Below are 20,350 nucleotides of genomic sequence, written 5' to 3'. Positions count from 1 at the left end.
AGGAAACATGTTCTAATTGTTCTCTATTAGTATTGATTAATAAATCCTTGCGAAAGGTATAATGAAATTAGCAAATTAGATTTGGAATTTCATTCAAATGATCAATGACTAAGATTAAGAGAACTAACATGATTTAGTAAAGGAGACACACTCCATGCCTAATTACTAAATCAGAACATTAATGATAAAGAGATATTAATTATACTGATAAATCATGCACTAAAATGTTAAGTCAAACCACTTTGACTTTCTAAATATTTAGATAGTCATGATATGTTGGTAGACAATGTAATTGACATTCAAATTTTAATTAATTAATTTAATTTATATTTGTTATCAATATATTTGGAATCAAATAGATCACACGTGTAAGATTGGATGTGAGAAAGTGAAAACGAGAAATCAAATCAAGTATAACTTGATTATAAATAAATTTTGAACGTTAAGGGCAAAATTATAATTTACATTTAATTCAATTTTACGTATATTATTAAGTATTGACTTAATTGATTTATGTCTAAAATTTATTTTATATTAAATAGACCTTATATTTTATTTATGATTTATTTATTTAAATAGTTAAATAAATAAATAAAATTGATTAAATTGAAAATCCTCATACTATATATATTATGATTTTTTTATTGTTTAAATAAATATATACGCATATATATTTTTTAATTATATTTTATTTATTTAAAAGGTTTAAAAAATAATTATAATTTATTATTTATAATCTAGGATTTTCATATATAAGATTTAATGACAGTCTAAATGTAGTTGTTGTTTACAGCCACAAAACTAAACATAGAGCGTAAGATAGTTAGCACCATCATACTCTCTATTTTTTCAACCCTCTAAAATAATTTTAGAGTTCTTTTGATCGTCTATTCGTGTAGATACTACTAGAGGTCAGACACTTGGATTGCTTGTGGTTTATGACAATCTATCCGCGTAGATTGAAGTTTTGAAGAATCAGTAAAAGGTGTATTTTCTAAATAATTTTATTCTTTTAATGGTTTAAACGGATCCCTGTTGGAATAATTAATTTGTTATCATTATCTTATTCCATTGCGTATTTTTCATATTGAAACCAAACAAGAGCATCACCTAAGATAGTCTAATCCGGTATATCACCATGCATACATAAAACTATTTATTTTTCTAATCAACACTAGCATTTGTGCACATTATGCTTAAATTGCAAAACTTTTCATTCATTATAATAGAAGTCATATGTCAACCAATTCATGCACACACGACACGCATTAATGCTAAACACTAATAGCTTTGGGACCAAAGGCTCATCATTTACTAAGCTTAAGTTGAGCTTAGTGCTCATCATATTATTCTAAGCATAAAAGGCTCCAAGTAAAATTATAATGAAGTCTTATAATTATAAAACTTAAGAAGCTTTAGTTAAATCGGAGTTATAAAGCTTATTATATTCCATGCCTAAGAACTCTGAATTAAATCTAAGTGAAATTATGACGCTTAAGAGGCTCTAGATAAAATCGAAATTATAAAATTCATTATATTTCGGACCTAAGAAGTTTTGAATAAAATCTAAGTAAAACTATGACGCTTAAGAAGCTCTAGATAAAATCGAAGTTATAAAACTCATTATATTCTGAGCTCTAGTTAATGGAACTATCATGCTTAAGAAAGTTAAAATTTGAGCTATAAAGCTCATTATATTTTGAGCCTAAAAAGCTATGAATAATAAGTAAAATAACTAAGAAGCTCTAGTTGAAAATTTAAAAGATAAAAATGATAAGCTTATTATATTCCGAACCTAAGAAGCTCTGAATAATTCTATGTAAAATAACTATCAAACTTAAAAAGCTCTAATTAGAAATTTAAAAGATAAAAATTCTAAGCTTATTGTATTTTGAGCCTAAGAAGCTCTGAATAATTATAAGAAACTATATGAAGCTTAAGAAGCTCTAGTTAGAAACTTAAAAGATAAAAATTTTAAACTCATTATATTTTGAGTCTAAGAAGCTTTGAATAATTCTAATTAAAATAATTACGTAATTTAAGAATCTTTAGTTAAAATTTTAAAAGTTAAAAATTTTGAGCTCATTATATTTTGAGCCTAAGAAGTTCTGATTAAATTTCGAGCTTAAGAAGTATCGAATCCTAAACATTCCCCGAGCATAAGAAGCTCTAATCAAATAAACGAGCATAAATAAGCAGCTCACCCAAGACATAAAACCCAATTATCAAACTTAAGTAACTTAACTAGATCGTATATGCATAAAAATAAAAAGTCAAGAAAAGGAAGATTCATGTCTTGAATAAAAGAATGAGCTAAATAAAAAATACTAGTGCTATCTAGCAATCCAAACTCACTATAAATTTGGGCATAAACGTCCAACTAGACATAGCCACAGTTCCGGAACTGCCAATTTCGGTTCTAAAAAATTTAGAACCGAAACCGAACTGAAAATTGACAATTCCGGTTTCGGTTCTTTAACAGTTCCAAAACCGACGGTTCTGGCCTGTTCTCGGAACCGATTTTTCCGGCGAATGACATAATTGTAAAATAAAAAAGTAGAAAATATTTTAGAACCGGCCGGTTTTTAGAACCGCTAGTTCACGGTTCCAAAAATGGTGGAATCGGAACCGAACCATAGGCCACCGGTTTTGGTTCCGATTCGAACCAGTTTCGGTTCTCACTGGTTCAGAATCGACGGTTTCGGTTCCAAGAACCGTAATTTGGCCACCCCTACGTCCAACACTTGTGGGAGACATTTGATAGAATATATGATAAAACATGACTCAAGAGTGATTAGCGAAGTATCTAATTATAAATGGCTAATAACTTATCAGTAATTTTTCATCTGACTGTTACAATCAAATCTAATATTAGAATTTATGAAAATTCTCATGTCTATATTTCAATAATTAAAGCTTAATGGCTATATTTTGATAATTAAGACCTAACAGTCATATTCGTAGCTATAAAATCATCTTTCACTCTTTTTATAAACGAGACTCAAACCTTATCTGCTCTTATATTATATATTCAATCCTTTTTCATTTTTCTACATATTACCCTTTGTTTATTTTTTTTTCTAACTATCATTAATAAAAAGGAAAATGATAGTTAATGGGATTGTTAATGTTGTTGATACATCTACGTCTTTGCTGATCTCTTTATGAGTAGAATAAAAGTTACTCTTAAAGAAGGATACAAAAAGAGCGCAAATGACACTGTTTCACACTTGATTGAATAATTATATTTAACCACGAGCGTGAAGGATTCAATTCGGTTTTGGTTTCGACCCGAAACCTTGACCGGGTTTAAGTACAGATCAGATGATAGTCCAACACAAATAACAAAACAACTCAGCTTTTAACATATCTCTCTCTTCCACTTTCACTTTCACTTTCACATCCTCTTCTAATCACCAAATCAAACACAGAATCCACTTCCTTATTCCTCGCTAATTCTGATTCTCATTCCTAGAATTCGATTTGCTAAGGAATCTAAATTTTAGTTTGCCTTTCATGGTCGATCAATTCATTTTCCTTTTTTGGGTAAAAAAAATAATTTGTTAGGAATCCAATTCCTTTTTGAGAAAAACTAAAGTTTCACTTTTCTATATTTGGGTTTAACAAAAACCTCCTGATTCGGTTCAGCTTATTCTTTGTATTCGATCGGATCCAATTCTCGGAGTTTCTTAGCAGGTAAATACGCTATTTTTCTTTTTGGGTTCGTTTGGTTTGAGAGAAATAAGCAGTAACAGGAAAGCAAATTACATTATCAAAATGTAATTTCTCCTTTTACACCATTTGATTGCTGAGAAAATGGAGGGAAAAATATGGAAATTATATTATCAATTATCTTTATATATTTAATTTAAATTCTATTCAGTTCTTAATTAAAATAGATATATACAGCTTCTGATTTTTCCTCTTTTGGGTTCTTTAATTTGAAGGGTGGTTCATGTTCTGCTTCAATTAATTGCTAGTTGTTAGTTCTTTTGTAATGCAATCTGCTGACGAGAACGAGAACAAGAAATTGAAGCGTTTGAGATCATTCAACAACGACATGCCAGTAACCGAAAACACCACCGCACACAATCTTGATGATGATATATTTTTCCCTGTTGAGGAAATTGTACAATCTCCATTGCCTGGATATGGTGCACCAACTTCAATCAGTTTCAGTCCTGATGATGCTTTGATAACTTACTTGTTTAGTCCTGATCACTCTTTGAATAGAAAGGTGTTTGCTTTTGATCTCAAGACTTGCAATCAGCAGTTGTTCTTTAGTCCCCCTGATGGGGGACTTGACGAGAGTAATATATCACCAGAAGAGAAGTTGAGAAGAGAAAGGTCGAGGGAGCGTGGGCTAGGAGTGACTCGGTATGAGTGGGTGAAGACAAGCTCCAAGAAGAAAGCTATTATGGTGCCACTGCCAGCTGGGGTTTGTGCACTCATTTCTTCTAATTTATTATACTTGATTCTATTGTCTTTGAACTTTTCTGGCTTTCCGATTTTTGTTTCTGCCTCGCTTAATGTACATGGAATGTATTTGTATTAACACGGTCGAGGAATAAAAGGTGTTCTCGTTGATGGTACTTCTTCTTGGTGGCACTACAAAGTTGGCTCGAATGTTATTCCATGTATTGTAGTTAATGTAACTGCATTTGATAAGTTGATATAGTAAAAGTTCATTAATTATTTCTTTGAGTTACTGTTTGAAATGAGGTTTTCTACATTTGGATTTTTTGGCATTTCCCTTTGTATTTCTTAATTTTTACTTTGCTAGGACCGTGTGAACCCAATGATCACAACATTTTCAGCATCGACCATGAGCTATTAGATTTTTGCATGTCGGCTTGTATGTGCTAATATTATTTAATTATACCATTAAAATCATTTTATTTGTTAGTGTGCTATCAATATCTTGACTTTACCACAGATTTGAAATCATTGAGATTTGTGCTTGCAGATTTATTTCAAGGAACTTTCCTCTCCAATATCGGAGCTTAAGCTTCCTAGCTCACCGTCGTCACCAATTATCGATCCACATCTCTCCCCTGATAGTACCATGCTTGCTTATGTAAAGGATAATGAGCTGCATGTTCTAAATCTCTTGTACAATGAATCAAAACAATTAACATATGGTGCCCAGGGAAACACATTGGTAATTTTCAATTGACTGGTACTTGTACAAGGTTTGATTTCTATAATCAATTTTGGATTTTATTATTATAAGCAAATTTTTCATCTCTAATAATTTATGATGCCATGCTTTGACTGCTGATAGATTTTTACCTTGTCTTTGTTATTCTCTGTTAACTGTTTTGGCAATCTTTTCTTCAACTGTCAGCTTGCTAGTTTAATATATTATGATATGAAGTATATAAATTATACAGTACAAAGGTTAATTCACCATGCATTTGAAGTTCCAAGTGGTTGGGTTTTGTTATACATCTTTTTACCTTGCTGCTTTTCCGGTGCCATATTTTCCATTAGATCAATGTCAATTAGTTTGCTTTTCAACTTGTGCATGTATATATTGGCCAGTAAGCTAATAGCAAGTATTCCCCAATTTGTTTTATGATCATTGTGTGTGAGATTATAAAAATGTAGTATGTTAGATTTTATAAGGGGTAATGAATCAAGACATTTTACTGTGCTCGGGTCTTACCTTTCCTCAGCTTATCCTAAAATTTTCTGCTATTTATGAACTTGGACTGTTTTTTGGCAAATTTATCTATGTCCCAAAGTTTGAGCGGGCCACCATGATATGCTAGAAACTATGGGGAACTTATCAAAATGTGCCACAGTCATTTGGTTTTGTTTTGACATTTTATGTGCGAATAAATTTGAAATTAAAGATGGACTCTTAAATTAGGATATGCCATGACACGCTGAGGCTCTGCAACCATGCCAGGTTGCTTCTTAAGTTTGGAGTTTATATGACTTTATGAATAAAATATTAACCTAAGGTTTCATAATGTCAGTATTCCATTATAATTCTTTTACTTCGACACTGACTCACTTATTTTTCCCCTGCAGACTCATGGCCTTGCTGAATATATAGCTCAAGTAAGACCATTTTCAATTATTTCCTTTCCCTTCTTCATATATGTGTTGACTTAGGCATGATATATTTTGCAAAAGTTTCCTTTCCAGCCTTCTTGAGAAAATTGTAATGATGGAAAATTTTGTGAAGAGAGGGAGTTGTTTTGTTGATGGATTCATTCTATGTTGTAAGCGAAGGGCATTATTAACCATTGGCTCCATTACAAATGGGTGAAAACTGTATGGTATTTGGTGAATGCAACTCCTAGGATTAACTGCTCATACTCTAGACATTGGAGATGGAAGATGTACTGTAATATTAAAAAAAACTGAAGGTCTTAGTCCAGACTTTTATGCAATTGTATATTTAAGTAAATCTATATGCTTTATTTATGGATAACAGGAATAGCTTCATCATTTTGTTTTTTAATTGTTTATAGCTTCCCCAAGCTTACATATTTGTCATGTTTGGCAGCCCATATATATAAAGTTACTTTCATAAGTTACTCATTTAATGTTGCTGGAAATTGATTCTACTGTCATATGGTGTTATTATCATAAGTATTATTTTTATTTTTCCTCTGTGCATAGAGTTAGACTCTTCCTCAGTTCTTTAATTCCGTTGATTGCAGGAAGAAATGGACAGGAAGAATGGATTCTGGTGGTCACTTGACAGCAAATTCATTGCATTCACACAAGTTGATTCGTCTAATATTCCTCTTTTTAGAATTATGCACCAAGGTAAAAGCTCTGTTGGTTCAGACGCGCAGGAAGACCATGCTTATCCCTTTGCAGGAGCTTCAAATGTCAAAGTTCGCCTTGGAATAGTTTCTGTTGCTGGTGGTCCTACCACTTGGTTGGATCTTGTATGTGGAGGAACAGAAGAACTTGACAACGAGGATGAATATTTGGCCAGAGTCAATTGGATGCATGGAGATAATCTTATAGCTCAGGTTCTGAACAGGTCGCACTCCAAACTCAAGATCCTTAAGTTCGATATTAAGACAGGGCAAAAAAAAGTTATATTGGTGGAAGAACAAGATACATGGGTTAATTTACATGATTGCTTCACTCCTTTGGATAAGAGTGTCACTAAATACTCTGGCGGATTTATCTGGGCCAGTGAAAAAACTGGATTCAGACATTTGTATCTTCATGATGTGAATGGCACATGCTTGGGACCTATAACTGAAGGTGTATGGATGGTTGAGCAAATTGCTGGCGTAAATGAGGCTGCAGGACTTGTGTATTTTACTGCAACTCTCGATGGACCTTTGGAATCTAATCTTTACTGCACCAAACTATACCCAGATAGCAACCATAACTTGCTTGGGCTAGTTAGGTTAACACATGGTAAGGGGAAACATGTGGTTGTACTTGATCACCACATGCGTAACTTTATTGATATTCATGATTCCCTTGACTTCCCTCCCAGGATTTTGCTTTGTTCCTTGCACGATGGAAGTGTAATTATGCCTCTATATGAACAGCCATTCACCATTCCACGAATTAAAAGGCTTGAACTTCAGCCTCCAGAGATAGTTCAGATACAAGCAAATGATGGGACCTTATTGTATGGTGTTTTATATAAGCCTGATCCAATAAAATTTGGACCACCACCATACAAAACCTTGATCAGTGTATATGGTGGCCCCTGTGTACAGTATGTATGTGATTCTTGGTTAAATACAGTTGACATGAGAGCTCAATATTTACGGAGCAAAGGCATTCTAGTGTGGAAGGTTAGTTGTTTTTTGTAATATGTCCTTAAATTCATTATGTTCATGTTTGTTTTATTTATTGGTCCATTTTGCTCTTGGAACATTGGAACTTTCATTTCTGGATTTTTCCTCGAATTCTTTTGGCTGGGCGCTTGTTTAGATATCATTCAATAAAAAATCTCAAGTTCTCTTTCATGTTTGAACATTAGATGTTTAACAGTCGTAACTGGAATGAGAAATACGTACGATTGGGAATGTCTTTGTTGGTTGAGATGTATGTTTTTTAGAAATCTTATGATAGTCGAGCTTTATAGCAGTTAGATTAAACTTGCCTTTACATGACATCTAACTGTTGGTTTTTAAAAAGGATCGTTTATTGATTGGTTTACCATTTACAGTTAGATAATAGAGGAAGTGCTCGACGTGGGCTAAAGTTTGAAGGTTCTCTCAAATACAATGCTGGCCGTGTTGATGCCGATGACCAGCTTACTGGTGCCGAATGGCTCATCAAACAAGGGCTTGCAAAAGTTGGCCATCTTGGGTTGTATGGATGGAGCTATGGAGGGTATATGTCAGCTATGATCTTGGCCAGATTTCCTGATGTCTTCTGTTGTGCTGTCGCTGGTGCTCCTGTGACGTCATGGGATGGATACGACACATTTTTTACTGAGAAATATATGGGATTGCCATCTCAGAATCCGAGTGGCTATGATTGCAGTTCTGTCATGCATCATGTAAACAAGTTAAAAGGAAAGTTATTATTGGTGCATGGCATGATTGATGAAAATGTCCATTTTAGGCACACAGCAAGGCTTGTCAATGCACTAGTAGCAGCTGGAAAACGGTACGAATTGCTAATTTTCCCAGATGAACGTCACATGCCGCGCCAGCACAGAGACCGGGTTTACATGGAAGAAAGAGTTTGGGAGTTTTTTGAGAGGAGTTTATGAACTGTGAAGTAAATGAACTATCTCCTGTTTGTTGCTGCTGTTGGGGGTGAGAGCCCCATACAACGGCTCCTTTGTGACTGGAGAGTCATGACTTGGAAGTCGTAGAAAACATTCCTTTGTGATCAAAAGGCACGGGTTTGAGCCGATGGAAGAAGTTGATATTGCAGTTGCAGAGAAAATATTCTGGGCAGGCTTCCTCATCAAAATTTGTTTCTACAGTTGAGGAAAAGCTTAGAATAGAGTTCCCTTTTCACAGTTTAACTAATAATGCCCATGTTATTAAATGCCTTTTGGGTTTAATGTCAAAAAAAAAAAAAAAAAAAAAAAAAAAAAAAAAAAAAAAAAAGCCTTTTGGGTTTCATTTTATGCTAAGCCTCTGTCCAAGTTTCAAATCATTTACACGTGCAGCGAGCTGCTAGTGATTGGAGTGTAATATACTTTGCGTGACATAATGATGTACTACTTAGTCTATACCCAATTCAGGGACAGAACAAGTTTGTTTATTTATTTATTTTATGTTTTTGAGTTTGAATTTAGAACGCCAATTTCACTGAAATTATCGAATTAATTGGAAATTTATAAATTTCACAATTTTTTATAAAACAATAATAAAGAAGTTGACCATAATTTTAAACATGGAAATATTTAGGATTTGTTTACCCACTCATTGGAGCTTGGTTAGAAAACTTTTAAATGGGTTAATTATAAATTTAGTGTTTAAATTTTTTAAAATTTTTTATTTTGATACCTGAACATGAAATTTCAAATAATTGATCGCAATCTTGCTTGTTTGTTTAAATTTCAAATAATAATTAAGTGTCTCTTACCTAGCTAGCTAGCCGAATTTCCAAATAGAATAAATTGGGTCCACCTGTCCAATTAAAACACGCTGACTAGGCGCGAACTAAACATTTTAAATGGCAAATTGATAGAAGCACGTGATGAGCATGTGCAATCACGAAACATGAAATGTCAATTTTAACCCTTTATAACCTAATTAGATTTCTCCAAGCACTCCTCTCTTTCATTTCTCTTGCTCTGTTCTAAATTGAATTGTGCAGACCCAAGGCAAAGGATAACATTAGATTTTGTTGCTAACCATAGTTGGGTTATCGGGGAAAATGGGCCAATCCCTCAGTATCTACGCTGGTGCAAGCGAACTAGCATTCAAAGGCAACAATCTAATGGAGCAGCAAATTCGAAACAAACATGACTATCAAGGAATCAGAAGAGACCCTTCTGTTACGCCCCGCACAAGAAGCTACGCAAAATGCAAGGCAGCCTCACAATTTATAGGCAAGACTTAGAAGGGTGCCAATTGGGCTGCCACACTTGAGCCCGTTTTCTAGAATTCTCTACACTAGTCCACATTATTCTACTCAATAGATATTTCATGTAATATCTACATAATTCTAGAATTGTCTATGTAATCTTAGCCGTTGATTTGTATAGATTAAATCCTAGCCGTCCATTGAGGAGGTGGAAGTGGCTATAAATACCACCCCTCACTTCACTTGTAAATCATCCAAGCTCATTCAAGCAATACAAAGCATTTAAGTGTTAAGAGTTCTCTTGTGTGCTCTCTTCTCTTCTTTGCTTCCATATTTGCTCCATTGTGATTCTAGGCTTACTTAGCTCGTCCTAGCACCCAAAGGCGACTAAGTGCCGCGCGGATAGGTGTAGCAAAATCCTATCTCCGTGACAGGTGGTATCAGAGCAACGGTTCTGTCCTAGGTACCAAGCCTTTCGTCTTGATCAATGGCGAACAAGGATGCTACTGTGGTTGTTGCTGAGGAACAACAACCTGAGCAGGCTGAGGCTGTCCGAGGCCATGAGCCATCACGCACTCAGCCTAAGAGGGGGAAGTCCAAGGTTGGCGAGTCTCCCACCGATCCTTTGGAGCGAAGAATTAGAGCTCTTGAGCGATCACTGTCTACTCAAGAGACCCTTGTGGGTGAACTCTCCGAACAACTTGATAATGTTGTTCAGGAGAACGAAGAGATCACCAGGGCTGCCAAGGATATGATCATGGAGCTTGGTAGGACCCTACGAGAAGAGCTTCAAGCCCTTGTTGGAAGGATAACAAAGGTACGAGCTTTCACCGAATCTGAACTTAGTGCCCTACGTAGTGAAGTAGATGCTATCCGTTCTGAATGCTGGATGCACCAAAGAATGAGTAGTCCCGCCTCAACCAGTGCTACCACTGGACCCGTAGCACATGGCTTGAAGGTACCCAAGCTTGCGATGTACAATGGTACACGCAGCGCCTCGATGGTGGAGAACTTTCTCATTGGCCTTGACCAGTACTTTGAGGCCATGGGGGTACATGATGATACTGCCAAGATTGGCAATGCCCCTACGTTCCTCCGGGACGCTGCTCAACTATGGTGGCGAAGGAAGCATGCGGAGCGTGAGAAAGGCATTTGTGTTATCAACACGTGGGAACAATTCAAGTCAGAACTGCGGAAGCACTTCGTGCCTCACAATGCAGAGACTGAAGCAAGGGGTAGGCTACGTCGCCTACGACAAAGCGGTAGCATCTCCGACTACATCAAGGAGTTTACTACCCTTATGTTGGAAATCGATGATCTGTCCGACAAAGACGCTCTCTTCTACTTTAAGGATGGGCTCAAAGATTGGGCGAGGGTAGAGTTAGAGCGGCGCGGCGTGCAAACACTTGATGATGCCATTGCAGTAGCTGAAACTCTAACCGATTACTCCACCCAAGCCAAAAGTAGAAAGCCCAATCCTGGCAAGAGTGGGGGAGAGAGACATAGTCAGAAGAAGGATCAAAGCCACAAGGAGGGCAGTTCATCCAAATCTTTTGGCGGAAAACATGACAAGCCGTTTAAGAGGTATGACTCCAAACCTCCGAAACCTTGCTTCATCTGTGAAGGGCCACATTGGACAAAAGATTGCCCCAATAAGAAGGCAATCAACGCAATGTGTGCCGAATACAAAAAGCAAGAGGCAGAGGGAACCAGTGCCAACTTGGGATCCCTGCAATACTTAAGCTCCATAACAAGGCCCCTTCCTGCTGATCTCCCTGAGATGAAGGGATTGTTATATGCTGATGTAGCCGTCAATGAAAAATCGGCTAGCGTAATGCTAGATACAGGGGCTACAGATAATTTCATAGATGTTGGGGAAGCTAAGCGCTTGGGCCTTAACATCGTTGGAGGCAGTGGCACAGTTAAGACCGTGAATGCTAAAGAAAAGCCAATTGTGGGATTCACAAAGGCTGTGAATGTTAAGATCGGTTCATGGTGTGGAAAGTTGGACTTCACTGTCGTGCCCATGGACGATTTTGACATCGTGTTAGGGCTAGCATTCTTCCGCAAGGTACGTGCACTCCCTTTCCCTTATGCAAGTTCCTTAATTATACTTGAAGGAGAAAGGCCATGCGTTGTCCCATTAAAGTGCATAGAGAAATCTCCATCTACGATCTCTGCTATGCAATTTAAGAGGGGCCTAAGCAAAGCCGAAAACTTCATCGCATCAATAAGGGAACTAAATGAGGGAGAAGAAGCAACAAGTCCTAAACAGTCTTTGCCCGAATGTGTGCAAGCGGTCTTGGAAGAATATAAAGATGTCATGCCTCCCGAGCTGCCTAAAAAGCTCCCTCCTAGAAGGGAGATTGATCATGAGATTGAGCTGGAGCCTGGTGCCAAGCCACCAGCCATGGCTCCTTATCGCATGTCTCCTCCGGAGTTGGATGAATTAAGGAAGCAACTCCAGGACCTCATTGATGCAGGGTACATTCAACCCTCCAAGGCTCCCTATGGCGCACCAGTCCTCTTCCAAAAGAAGAAGGATGGCTCTTTGCGGATGTGCATAGATTATCGGGCCTTGAACAAGATCACTATCAAGAACAAATACCCAATACCGTTGATAGCTGATCTCTTTGATCAATTGGGGAATGCTAGATGGTTCTCTAAGCTGGACCTGCGGTCGGGTTATTATCAAGTGCGAATTGCGGCAGGAGATGAGCCCAAGACGACTTGTGTAACTCGGTATGGCGCATTTGAGTTTTTAGTAATGCCTTTCGGTCTGACTAACGCCCCAGCCACTTTCTGCACTCTTATGAACAAATTGTTCCATCCATTCCTTGATAAGTTTGTGGTGGTGTACTTGGATGATATTGTGGTGTATAGCACTACCCTTGAAGAGCATGTGCAACACCTCAAGCAAGTCTTCCAAGTCCTCCGAGCAAATGAGCTCTATGTGAAGGTGGAAAAATGCTGCTTCGCTCAACAAGAGGTGGAATTTCTTGGGCATCGGATCAAAGAAGGCAAGCTAATGATGGATCCAGCAAAGGTGAAGGCTATCCAAGAGTGGCAACCTCCATCAAAAGTCCCCGAGCTAAGATCTTTCTTAGGCCTGGTGAACTACTATCGCCGCTTTATAAAAGGGTACTCAGCCATTGCGGCACCCCTGACCAATCTGCTTAAAAAGAACTGCACATGGCACTGGACATCGCAATGCCAAGATGCCTTTGAGAAGCTGAAGCAGGTGGTGTCCGAAAAGCCTGTCATGGTGTTGCCCGATTATACAAAGCCTTTTGAAGTACACACTGATGCCTCAGATTATGCTATTGGTGGGGTACTCATGCAAGAAGGCCACCCTATTGCTTATGAAAGTCGAAAGCTGAATGATACCGAGCGACGGTACACTGTCCAAGAAAAAGAGATGACAGCCATCATTCACTGCCTACGGACATGGCGACACTACTTGCTTGGTAGTAAGTTCGTAGTCAAGACGGACAATGTAGCCACTAGCTACTTCCAGACTCAAAAGAAGCTGAGTCCCAAGCAAGCCCGATGGCAAGATTTCTTGGCAGAATTTGATTACAAGCTCGAGTACAAGCCAGGGAAGGCCAATGTTGTGGCTGATGCACTGAGTCGCAAGGCAGAATTAGCCAACATCAGTGCCAGCACCCCACAGAGCAACCTGCTGGAGCGCATCCGAGAAGGGATGCAACACGACCCCTTTGCCAGAAACTTGCTCAAACTTGCAAAGGAGGGCAAGACACGAAGATTTTGGGAGCAAAATGGTGTGCTATATACTCATGGCAACCGCATCTTCGTGCCAAAATGGGGGAACCTTCGCAAGGAAATTCTCAAGGAGTCCCACGACTCAAAATGGGCTGGGCATCCTGGTGAAGCACGAACAATGGCCTTAGTAAAAGTTCACTACTATTGGCCAAAGATGCATGAAGATGTCAAGACATATGTTAAGACTTGCCTTGTTTGTCAACAAGACAAGGTAGAACAGCAACCTCCCGTGGGCTTACTTGAACCTCTTCCCATTGCGGAGCGCCCTTGGGAGAGCGTCTCAATGGATTTCATCACTGCACTACCAAAATCCGATGGATACGGTAGCATCATGGTGGTTGTTGATCGATTCAGTAAGTATGCTACCTTCATCCCCGCACCAGTTGAATGCAAGGCTGATGATGCAGCCCGTATGTTCTTCAAAAATGTGGTGAAATTGTGGGGACTTCCACGAAATATTGTAAGTGACCGAGACCCCTGCTTCACAGGCAAGTTTTGGCGAGAATTGTTCAAGCTGATGGGGACAGACTTGAACTTCTCAACCAGCTTCCATCCCCAAAGTGATGGGCAAACTGAGCGTGTCAATGCATTATTGGAGCTGTATCTTCGACATTATGTTAGTGCCCATCAGCGAGATTGGGCTAAGTTGCTTGATATCGCCCAATTCTCTTATAACCTCCAAAGGAGTGAATCCACAGGCAAAAGTCCCTTCGAGATCATCATGGGACAGCAGCCACTCACTCCCAATGCCATCGCAGCTTCTTATGCCGGAACAAATCCAGCAGCTTACAAGTTTGCGAGAGAATGGCATGAAGAAGCTGACGAAACTCGTGCCTGTCTCGACAAGGCTGCTCGACGGATGAAGAAATGGGCTGACATCAAGCGGCGCCCAAGAGAGTATGTCGAGGGTGACAAGGTGCTGATCAAACTCCTCCCTAACCAATTTAAGGCAATGCGCAAGCTGCACAAAGGGTTAGCAAGGAGGTACGAGGGACCATTCCCTATCATCAAACGAATAGGGAAGGCCGCCTATCGAGTTGAACTGCCGCCCAAGTTGAAGATTCATGATGTCTTCCATGTTAGCATGTTGAAGCCTTATCATGCGGATGATGAGGATCCTAGTAGGGGCAAGTCTACTAGAGCGCCAACTGCTGTTGTTACCGAATTTAACAAGGAGGTTGACAGCATACTAGACTCACGAGTGGTGCGGCGACGCAGAGTGCCAGCCTATCGCGAGTACCTGGTCAAGTGGAAGAACTTGCCCGAATCTGAAGCTAGCTGGGAGCATGAAGATACTCTTTGGCAGTTCAAAGACAAGGTAAACGAATTTGAGCCTCAAGACGCGACGAGGACGTCGCGAGATTGAGTGGGGGAGGGTGTTACGCCCCGCACAAGAAGCTACGCAAAATGCAAGGCAGCCTCACAATTTATAGGCAAGACTTAGAAGGGTGCCAATTGGGCTGCCACACTTGAGCCCGTTTTCTAGAATTCTCTACACTAGTCCACATTATTCTACTCAATAGATATTTCATGTAATATCTACATAATTCTAGAATTGTCCATGTAATCTTAGCCGTTGATTTGTATAGATTAAATCCTAGCCGTCCATTGAGGAGGTGGAAGTGGCTATAAATACCACCCCTCACTTCACTTGTAAATCATCCAAGCTCATTCAAGCAATACAAAGCATTTAAGTGTTAAGAGTTCTCTTGTGTGCTCTCTTCTCTTCTTTGCTTCCATATTTGCTCCATTGTGATTCTAGGCTTACTTAGCTCGTCCTAGCACCCAAAGGCGACTAAGTGCCGCGCGGATAGGTGTAGCAAAATCCTATCTCCGTGACACTTCGCTGACTAAATTGTTTTTAGTAATTTGGACTTGTTCATATATAGTAGGAAAGGAAACATAGTGCTCCATTTTCAATTTGTTATTTTTCTTTCAATTTTTTTACATGGTATGATTGGGGATTTAGTTGAAACTGGAAAGGGTCTAAGCTCTAGTGATTGAATGTTGAAAAAAAATATAAAAACAAGAAAAATGGAAAGACTGCAGTTCTTTTGGGAGTCGCCATGTTTGTGGTAAAATATTTTACTTTTGTATTTGACCTGAGATTGGAAGTATGATTTGAGTTGAGTTCTTGTCTGACGTAAACCTGTTATTCTCGGTCTTTGTTATTTCTTCTCTTTTTTTCAGTTATAGATTTCTCACAGAACTCTCTTCATCGATATAGTGAAGAGGCGGCGTATAGGAAAAATCTAATTAGGTTATAAAGGGTTAAAATTGATATTTCACATTTTGTGATTGCACATGCTTGTCACGTGCTTCCTATTTGCCATTTCAAATGCTTAGTTGGCACTTTACTTAGCATGTTTTTATTGGATGGGTGGACCTAGACCATCCTATTTGGAAGTCCTACTAGCCTGCTGTGTATGAAATACTTGATTGATCAATTTTTTGCAGTTGAGACATCTGATTGCAAACATTTCATGTTCAAACACCAAAGTAGAAAATGTTCAAAATTTTGGACATCAAATCTATAATTAACCCTTTATTGAATGGATGAGAAAACATCTTCCAAAGAAATTAACTAATTTCATTAATGAATTGATATACACTAAATTTATGAATAAATTAATTAATTTTTAAATGTTATAAACTAAAAGATAAATATGAAAAATATTTCTATTCAGCATTCTATTTTTCTTTGTTGACAACTTTTTTTAGTTTTTTCTAATTTTACTTGTATTGATTGGATTTTAATATTTTTTAAAACTCAATTTATATATTTTTACTTTTATATCTACTAGTGTTCAAGAATGTGCGATGCACGTTGTTACTCATTGAACATACCCGTTAGAATGATTATTTATAATTTATTTTTTATATATTTTTTATTAATTTTTACAAAGACAATATAAAAATTTAATATTTTTAATTATAATTCATACATGTATAAAAATACATGCAAACCACTCTCGTACATAGTTATAATTATTTGATGAAAAATTTTAATATTTTGTACAATAGATTTTTTTACAAAATAGAATAGTTACAAAGTTGAAAAAAAGTTGAAAATAAATAATTATTTGATCCAAGATCTCGCCATATATGAAAATAAATACATATATAAATTATCAGTAATCAAATCTAAATTTTTTTTTTGATAGTATACCAAAATCAAAACTTAAAATTAGTACCTCAGCCATTAATAACAATAAAGTGAAAAGTTTTCGATATAGCAATAATAAAGAAACTCTTGATAGTAGGGAGTCTTCAATAAATTATTGATAATAAAAGTGAAAAAAAATGCTTGATAGTAGCCAAAGAAAATATAGTTATTTGATAGATTAAATTTTCAATTGATTCATAATTTAAATATTTATCTTTTATTATCATAATAACATATGTAATATTAAAATCAAAGTATAATAAAATTTTAAACTAAAAAAATGTAACAACTTAAAAAAAAAAAAAAAGAAGCGTTAAATGTTAACAAAATTACAATCATGATTTAAATAAATTTTTTTAAAAAAATTAACAAATTTATACTAATTGAAAATTGATCAAGAAATTTACTTAGTAGATTATGAATAAAATAATTAATACCATCAAGAGAATGATAAGGCAAAGAGTAGCTAACAATATTAACAAAGCAAATAAAAGGAAATATTAGTAAAAGAAAATAATTTCAATTTATAATTTATAAATTTAATTATATTTAGATTTTTTAATATAAAATAATTAAGTCATTTTGCAATAAAACTATAAATATAATTGATTTAATATTGGATTCAATCAAAACTTCTACAGTAGGATTTTCATTCCTGATTAAGATTGGATATAATTTTTTGATTACGATTTTTAATATATATTTGATTTAATATTAATAAAACATATATATAAAAGAAGTTAAGATTATACTTACCGCAAGGACAAGACATTAGTGCAAATTCAAAATTCAAAATTAGCAAAGCTTGATGTAATAATTCTTGGTAGTCAAAAGCAACAAATTCGTGATATTCAAGAGTAACATATTCTTAACAGTCAAAACTCAAAAACAATTAAAACTAAACGTATATATAGTGGTATGATAGGACAAAATCCTAAGTAGAACTTAAAGGCCAAATTCCTAATTAGAGTGGGATTGAAGTATAATATTAATATAATAAAAATAACAAACTGATATCATAGTTAGAATAGGATCAAAATCAAATTCCTAATTAGAATGAGATTAAATTTATAATATTAATAAAAAAAGAGCTACCAATAAGGGATTAATAAATTTAGTATCTTATATTATAATATATTAAGATTATAACATATTAAATAATAGTATTTTTATATGTATAGAAATTCCAAAAGTTTTCTAATTAGAATACGACTAAATTATTTTTAATTATATTTTTAATTAATCAACTAATAAAATACCAATAAAATTAATAGTTTTCTAATTATAATAAGACTAAATTATTTTTCAATCAACCAATAACATTAAAAGTCTGCAGGGGTGTTTTAGAAACCTAATATTCCCCCCTCATTTGCACATATATATATATATATATATATATATATATATATATATATATACACACTACAAAAAAAATCGCCATTTTGCGACCGACTAAATTGCGACCGATTTGCGACCTATGGACAAATAGTCGCTAATTGTAGCGCTAAAAATTCTTGCGAGTTTGTTTTCCAGTTTATGACTAGTGTATGGCGGATTTGCGACCGATGTGCGACCATGTATTATTCCGTCGCAAAATTGCGCGCTTCAAATTAAGGACCAAATATTGCGAACGATTTGCAACCGATAATTTGCGACCGTCGTGGATGGTCGCAAATCGGTCGCAATTTTGGTGTGAAGTAAAACGACGTCGCAGAGTTAAAAATTGCGACTGATTTTAATGAATTTTGCGACTGACCAATTGGTTGCAAATTTTAGGGCTTTAAACGCCAGACGCCCTCCTTCTTCTTCTTTCTTTCTTCTCCTCCTCCTCTCTTCTCCTCCGTTCGCAGCGCCGTCCCAGTGTCTCGCCGCGCCACTCCAGGCTGCCTCACGCCGCCATCTCTGCTCCATTGCAACCCCGGTCACTTCTCATTGGCATTCGCGCTCTTTGGACACAAGTTTAGGTACGTTTTGCGATTTTTTTTTTCATTTTTTTTGTGAATTGCGATTTATGTGTTTTTGTTATAATTATTTTATATATTATAATCATCTTTTTATTGTAAATTGAATTCATTTATTAAATTGTATTCATTTTCATTGTAATATTACGATTTAGTTGTGATTTAGTTGGTATTGAATTTTGTACATGTGTTATTCAAAAGAATGATAAAATTGGAATTAGGCAAAATTATATATGTAATTTAATTAATGTAATTTTATGTAATGCAATTTTAAAATTTTAGTTTGTGTTGAATTGATTGAAAAATAAAAAATTACATTTTATTAATTAATGTTAAAAAAAGAACTAAATCAATTAAAATATGTGCAAGTGAATAAGTATAATTGTGTAACTAAAGTAAATGACAAATAAACATAGTTATGTAACTAAAATTACTCTTTTTTTGTAATTATGAAATAATGCATTTTATTTGTTATTATTATTGTTGTTATTATTCTTAAATATTTTTTTTGTTTTTAAATGAATGATGCGTTTGGGTCGGAGGCCTAGTAGTGGCCATTTTGCCTTTGGAGAATGTTGGTATGATATAGAAGTGTTTATTGAAGTGTGTTTGTATTTGAAATTTGATTGTGTTGTGCCGAAGTGCTGCCGAATTTTTTTCCAAAAAATTCAATATGTGGAATCGTACACTTACCTTTATTATAGTGGCTTCATATATATATATATATATATATATATATATATATATATATATACCTTGGTATTGAATAAATGAACTTAGTGAGTTTACATTTATATATAGTTACCCTTATTATAGAAATAACCTTAGTAAGTTAGAAGTGTAAATTGAACATTACATTTGGCATGTTTTAAGGATGGTTTAGATTAATGCAATTACATATAATTTGCCCTTTATAAACACAGTGTTAATTAGGTAAAAAAAATGCGGACTAATCAAGATTGGATGTACTGGAGGTACGAGGTCAAAGGGATATTAAGACAAGAGTTCTTGCAAGGATTGGAGGCGTTTATACAGTTTGCAGTTGGTAATCCCAGTTGTATGGATGGTAATAAGTTGAGATGTCCATGTAATCACAAGAAGTGTCGAAATAGAGCCTTCTTAGATATCGATACAATTAAACTTCATTTATGCAAAAATAGGTTCATGGAAAATTATTACGAATGGATACATCATGGTGAACCTCGAGTTTCCAGTGGGTCAGGCCACTCTATTCCGGGAAGTTTAGAAGGTCAGCCTTATCAATTTTAGTATGGTAATCAATGTAATGATATGGTAATCGATGCGAGTAGGGTAGATGTCATTGTGATAATATGGAGGAATCGTCAAACATAGCAGCACAACAATTGTTTGACATGCTAAGTATAGCTAACAGTGAACTGTGGCCTGGATGCAAGAATCATTCAGTTCTATCTGTTGTGGCACGATTACTGCA

General features: G+C 35.8%; 1 protein-coding gene across 1 annotated transcript; it reads left to right on the top strand.

The window, feature by feature from the left end:
• The first annotated feature begins 3,335 nt into the window (after positions 1 to 3,335).
• Positions 3,336 to 9,248, top strand: LOC149496183 (prolyl oligopeptidase family protein). The gene is made up of 6 exons (XM_089721833.1): positions 3,336 to 3,696; positions 3,948 to 4,438; positions 4,967 to 5,161; positions 6,040 to 6,069; positions 6,678 to 7,787; positions 8,165 to 9,248. The coding sequence occupies exons 2-6, from the start codon at positions 3,998 to 4,000 to the stop codon at positions 8,714 to 8,716; spliced, it is 2,328 nt and encodes a 775-aa protein (XP_089577959.1). The 5' UTR covers positions 3,336 to 3,696; positions 3,948 to 3,997; the 3' UTR covers positions 8,717 to 9,248.
• Positions 9,249 to 20,350: the final 11,102 nt, after the last annotated feature.

The sequence above is a fragment of the Jatropha curcas genome, chromosome 5, assembly GCF_041381405.1.
Source record: "Jatropha curcas cultivar XTBG-Jc1 chromosome 5, XTBG_Jcur_1.0, whole genome shotgun sequence".
Lineage (NCBI taxonomy): Eukaryota > Viridiplantae > Streptophyta > Magnoliopsida > Malpighiales > Euphorbiaceae > Jatropha > Jatropha curcas.
Note: the sequence above shows the minus strand (reverse complement) of the source record. Positions and strands in the feature narration are given on the sequence as shown.

Excerpts from the sequence above, each read along its gene's own strand:
- LOC149496183 (XM_089721833.1), top strand. The coding sequence starts at position 3,998 with ATGCAATCTGCTGACGAGAACGAGAACAAGAAATTGAAGCGTTTGAGA. Across the intron at positions 4,439-4,966 it reads TGGTGCCACTGCCAGCTGGG|ATTTATTTCAAGGAACTTTC; the intron begins GTTTGTGCACTC and ends TTGTGCTTGCAG. Across the intron at positions 5,162-6,039 it reads GTGCCCAGGGAAACACATTG|ACTCATGGCCTTGCTGAATA; the intron begins GTAATTTTCAAT and ends TTTCCCCTGCAG.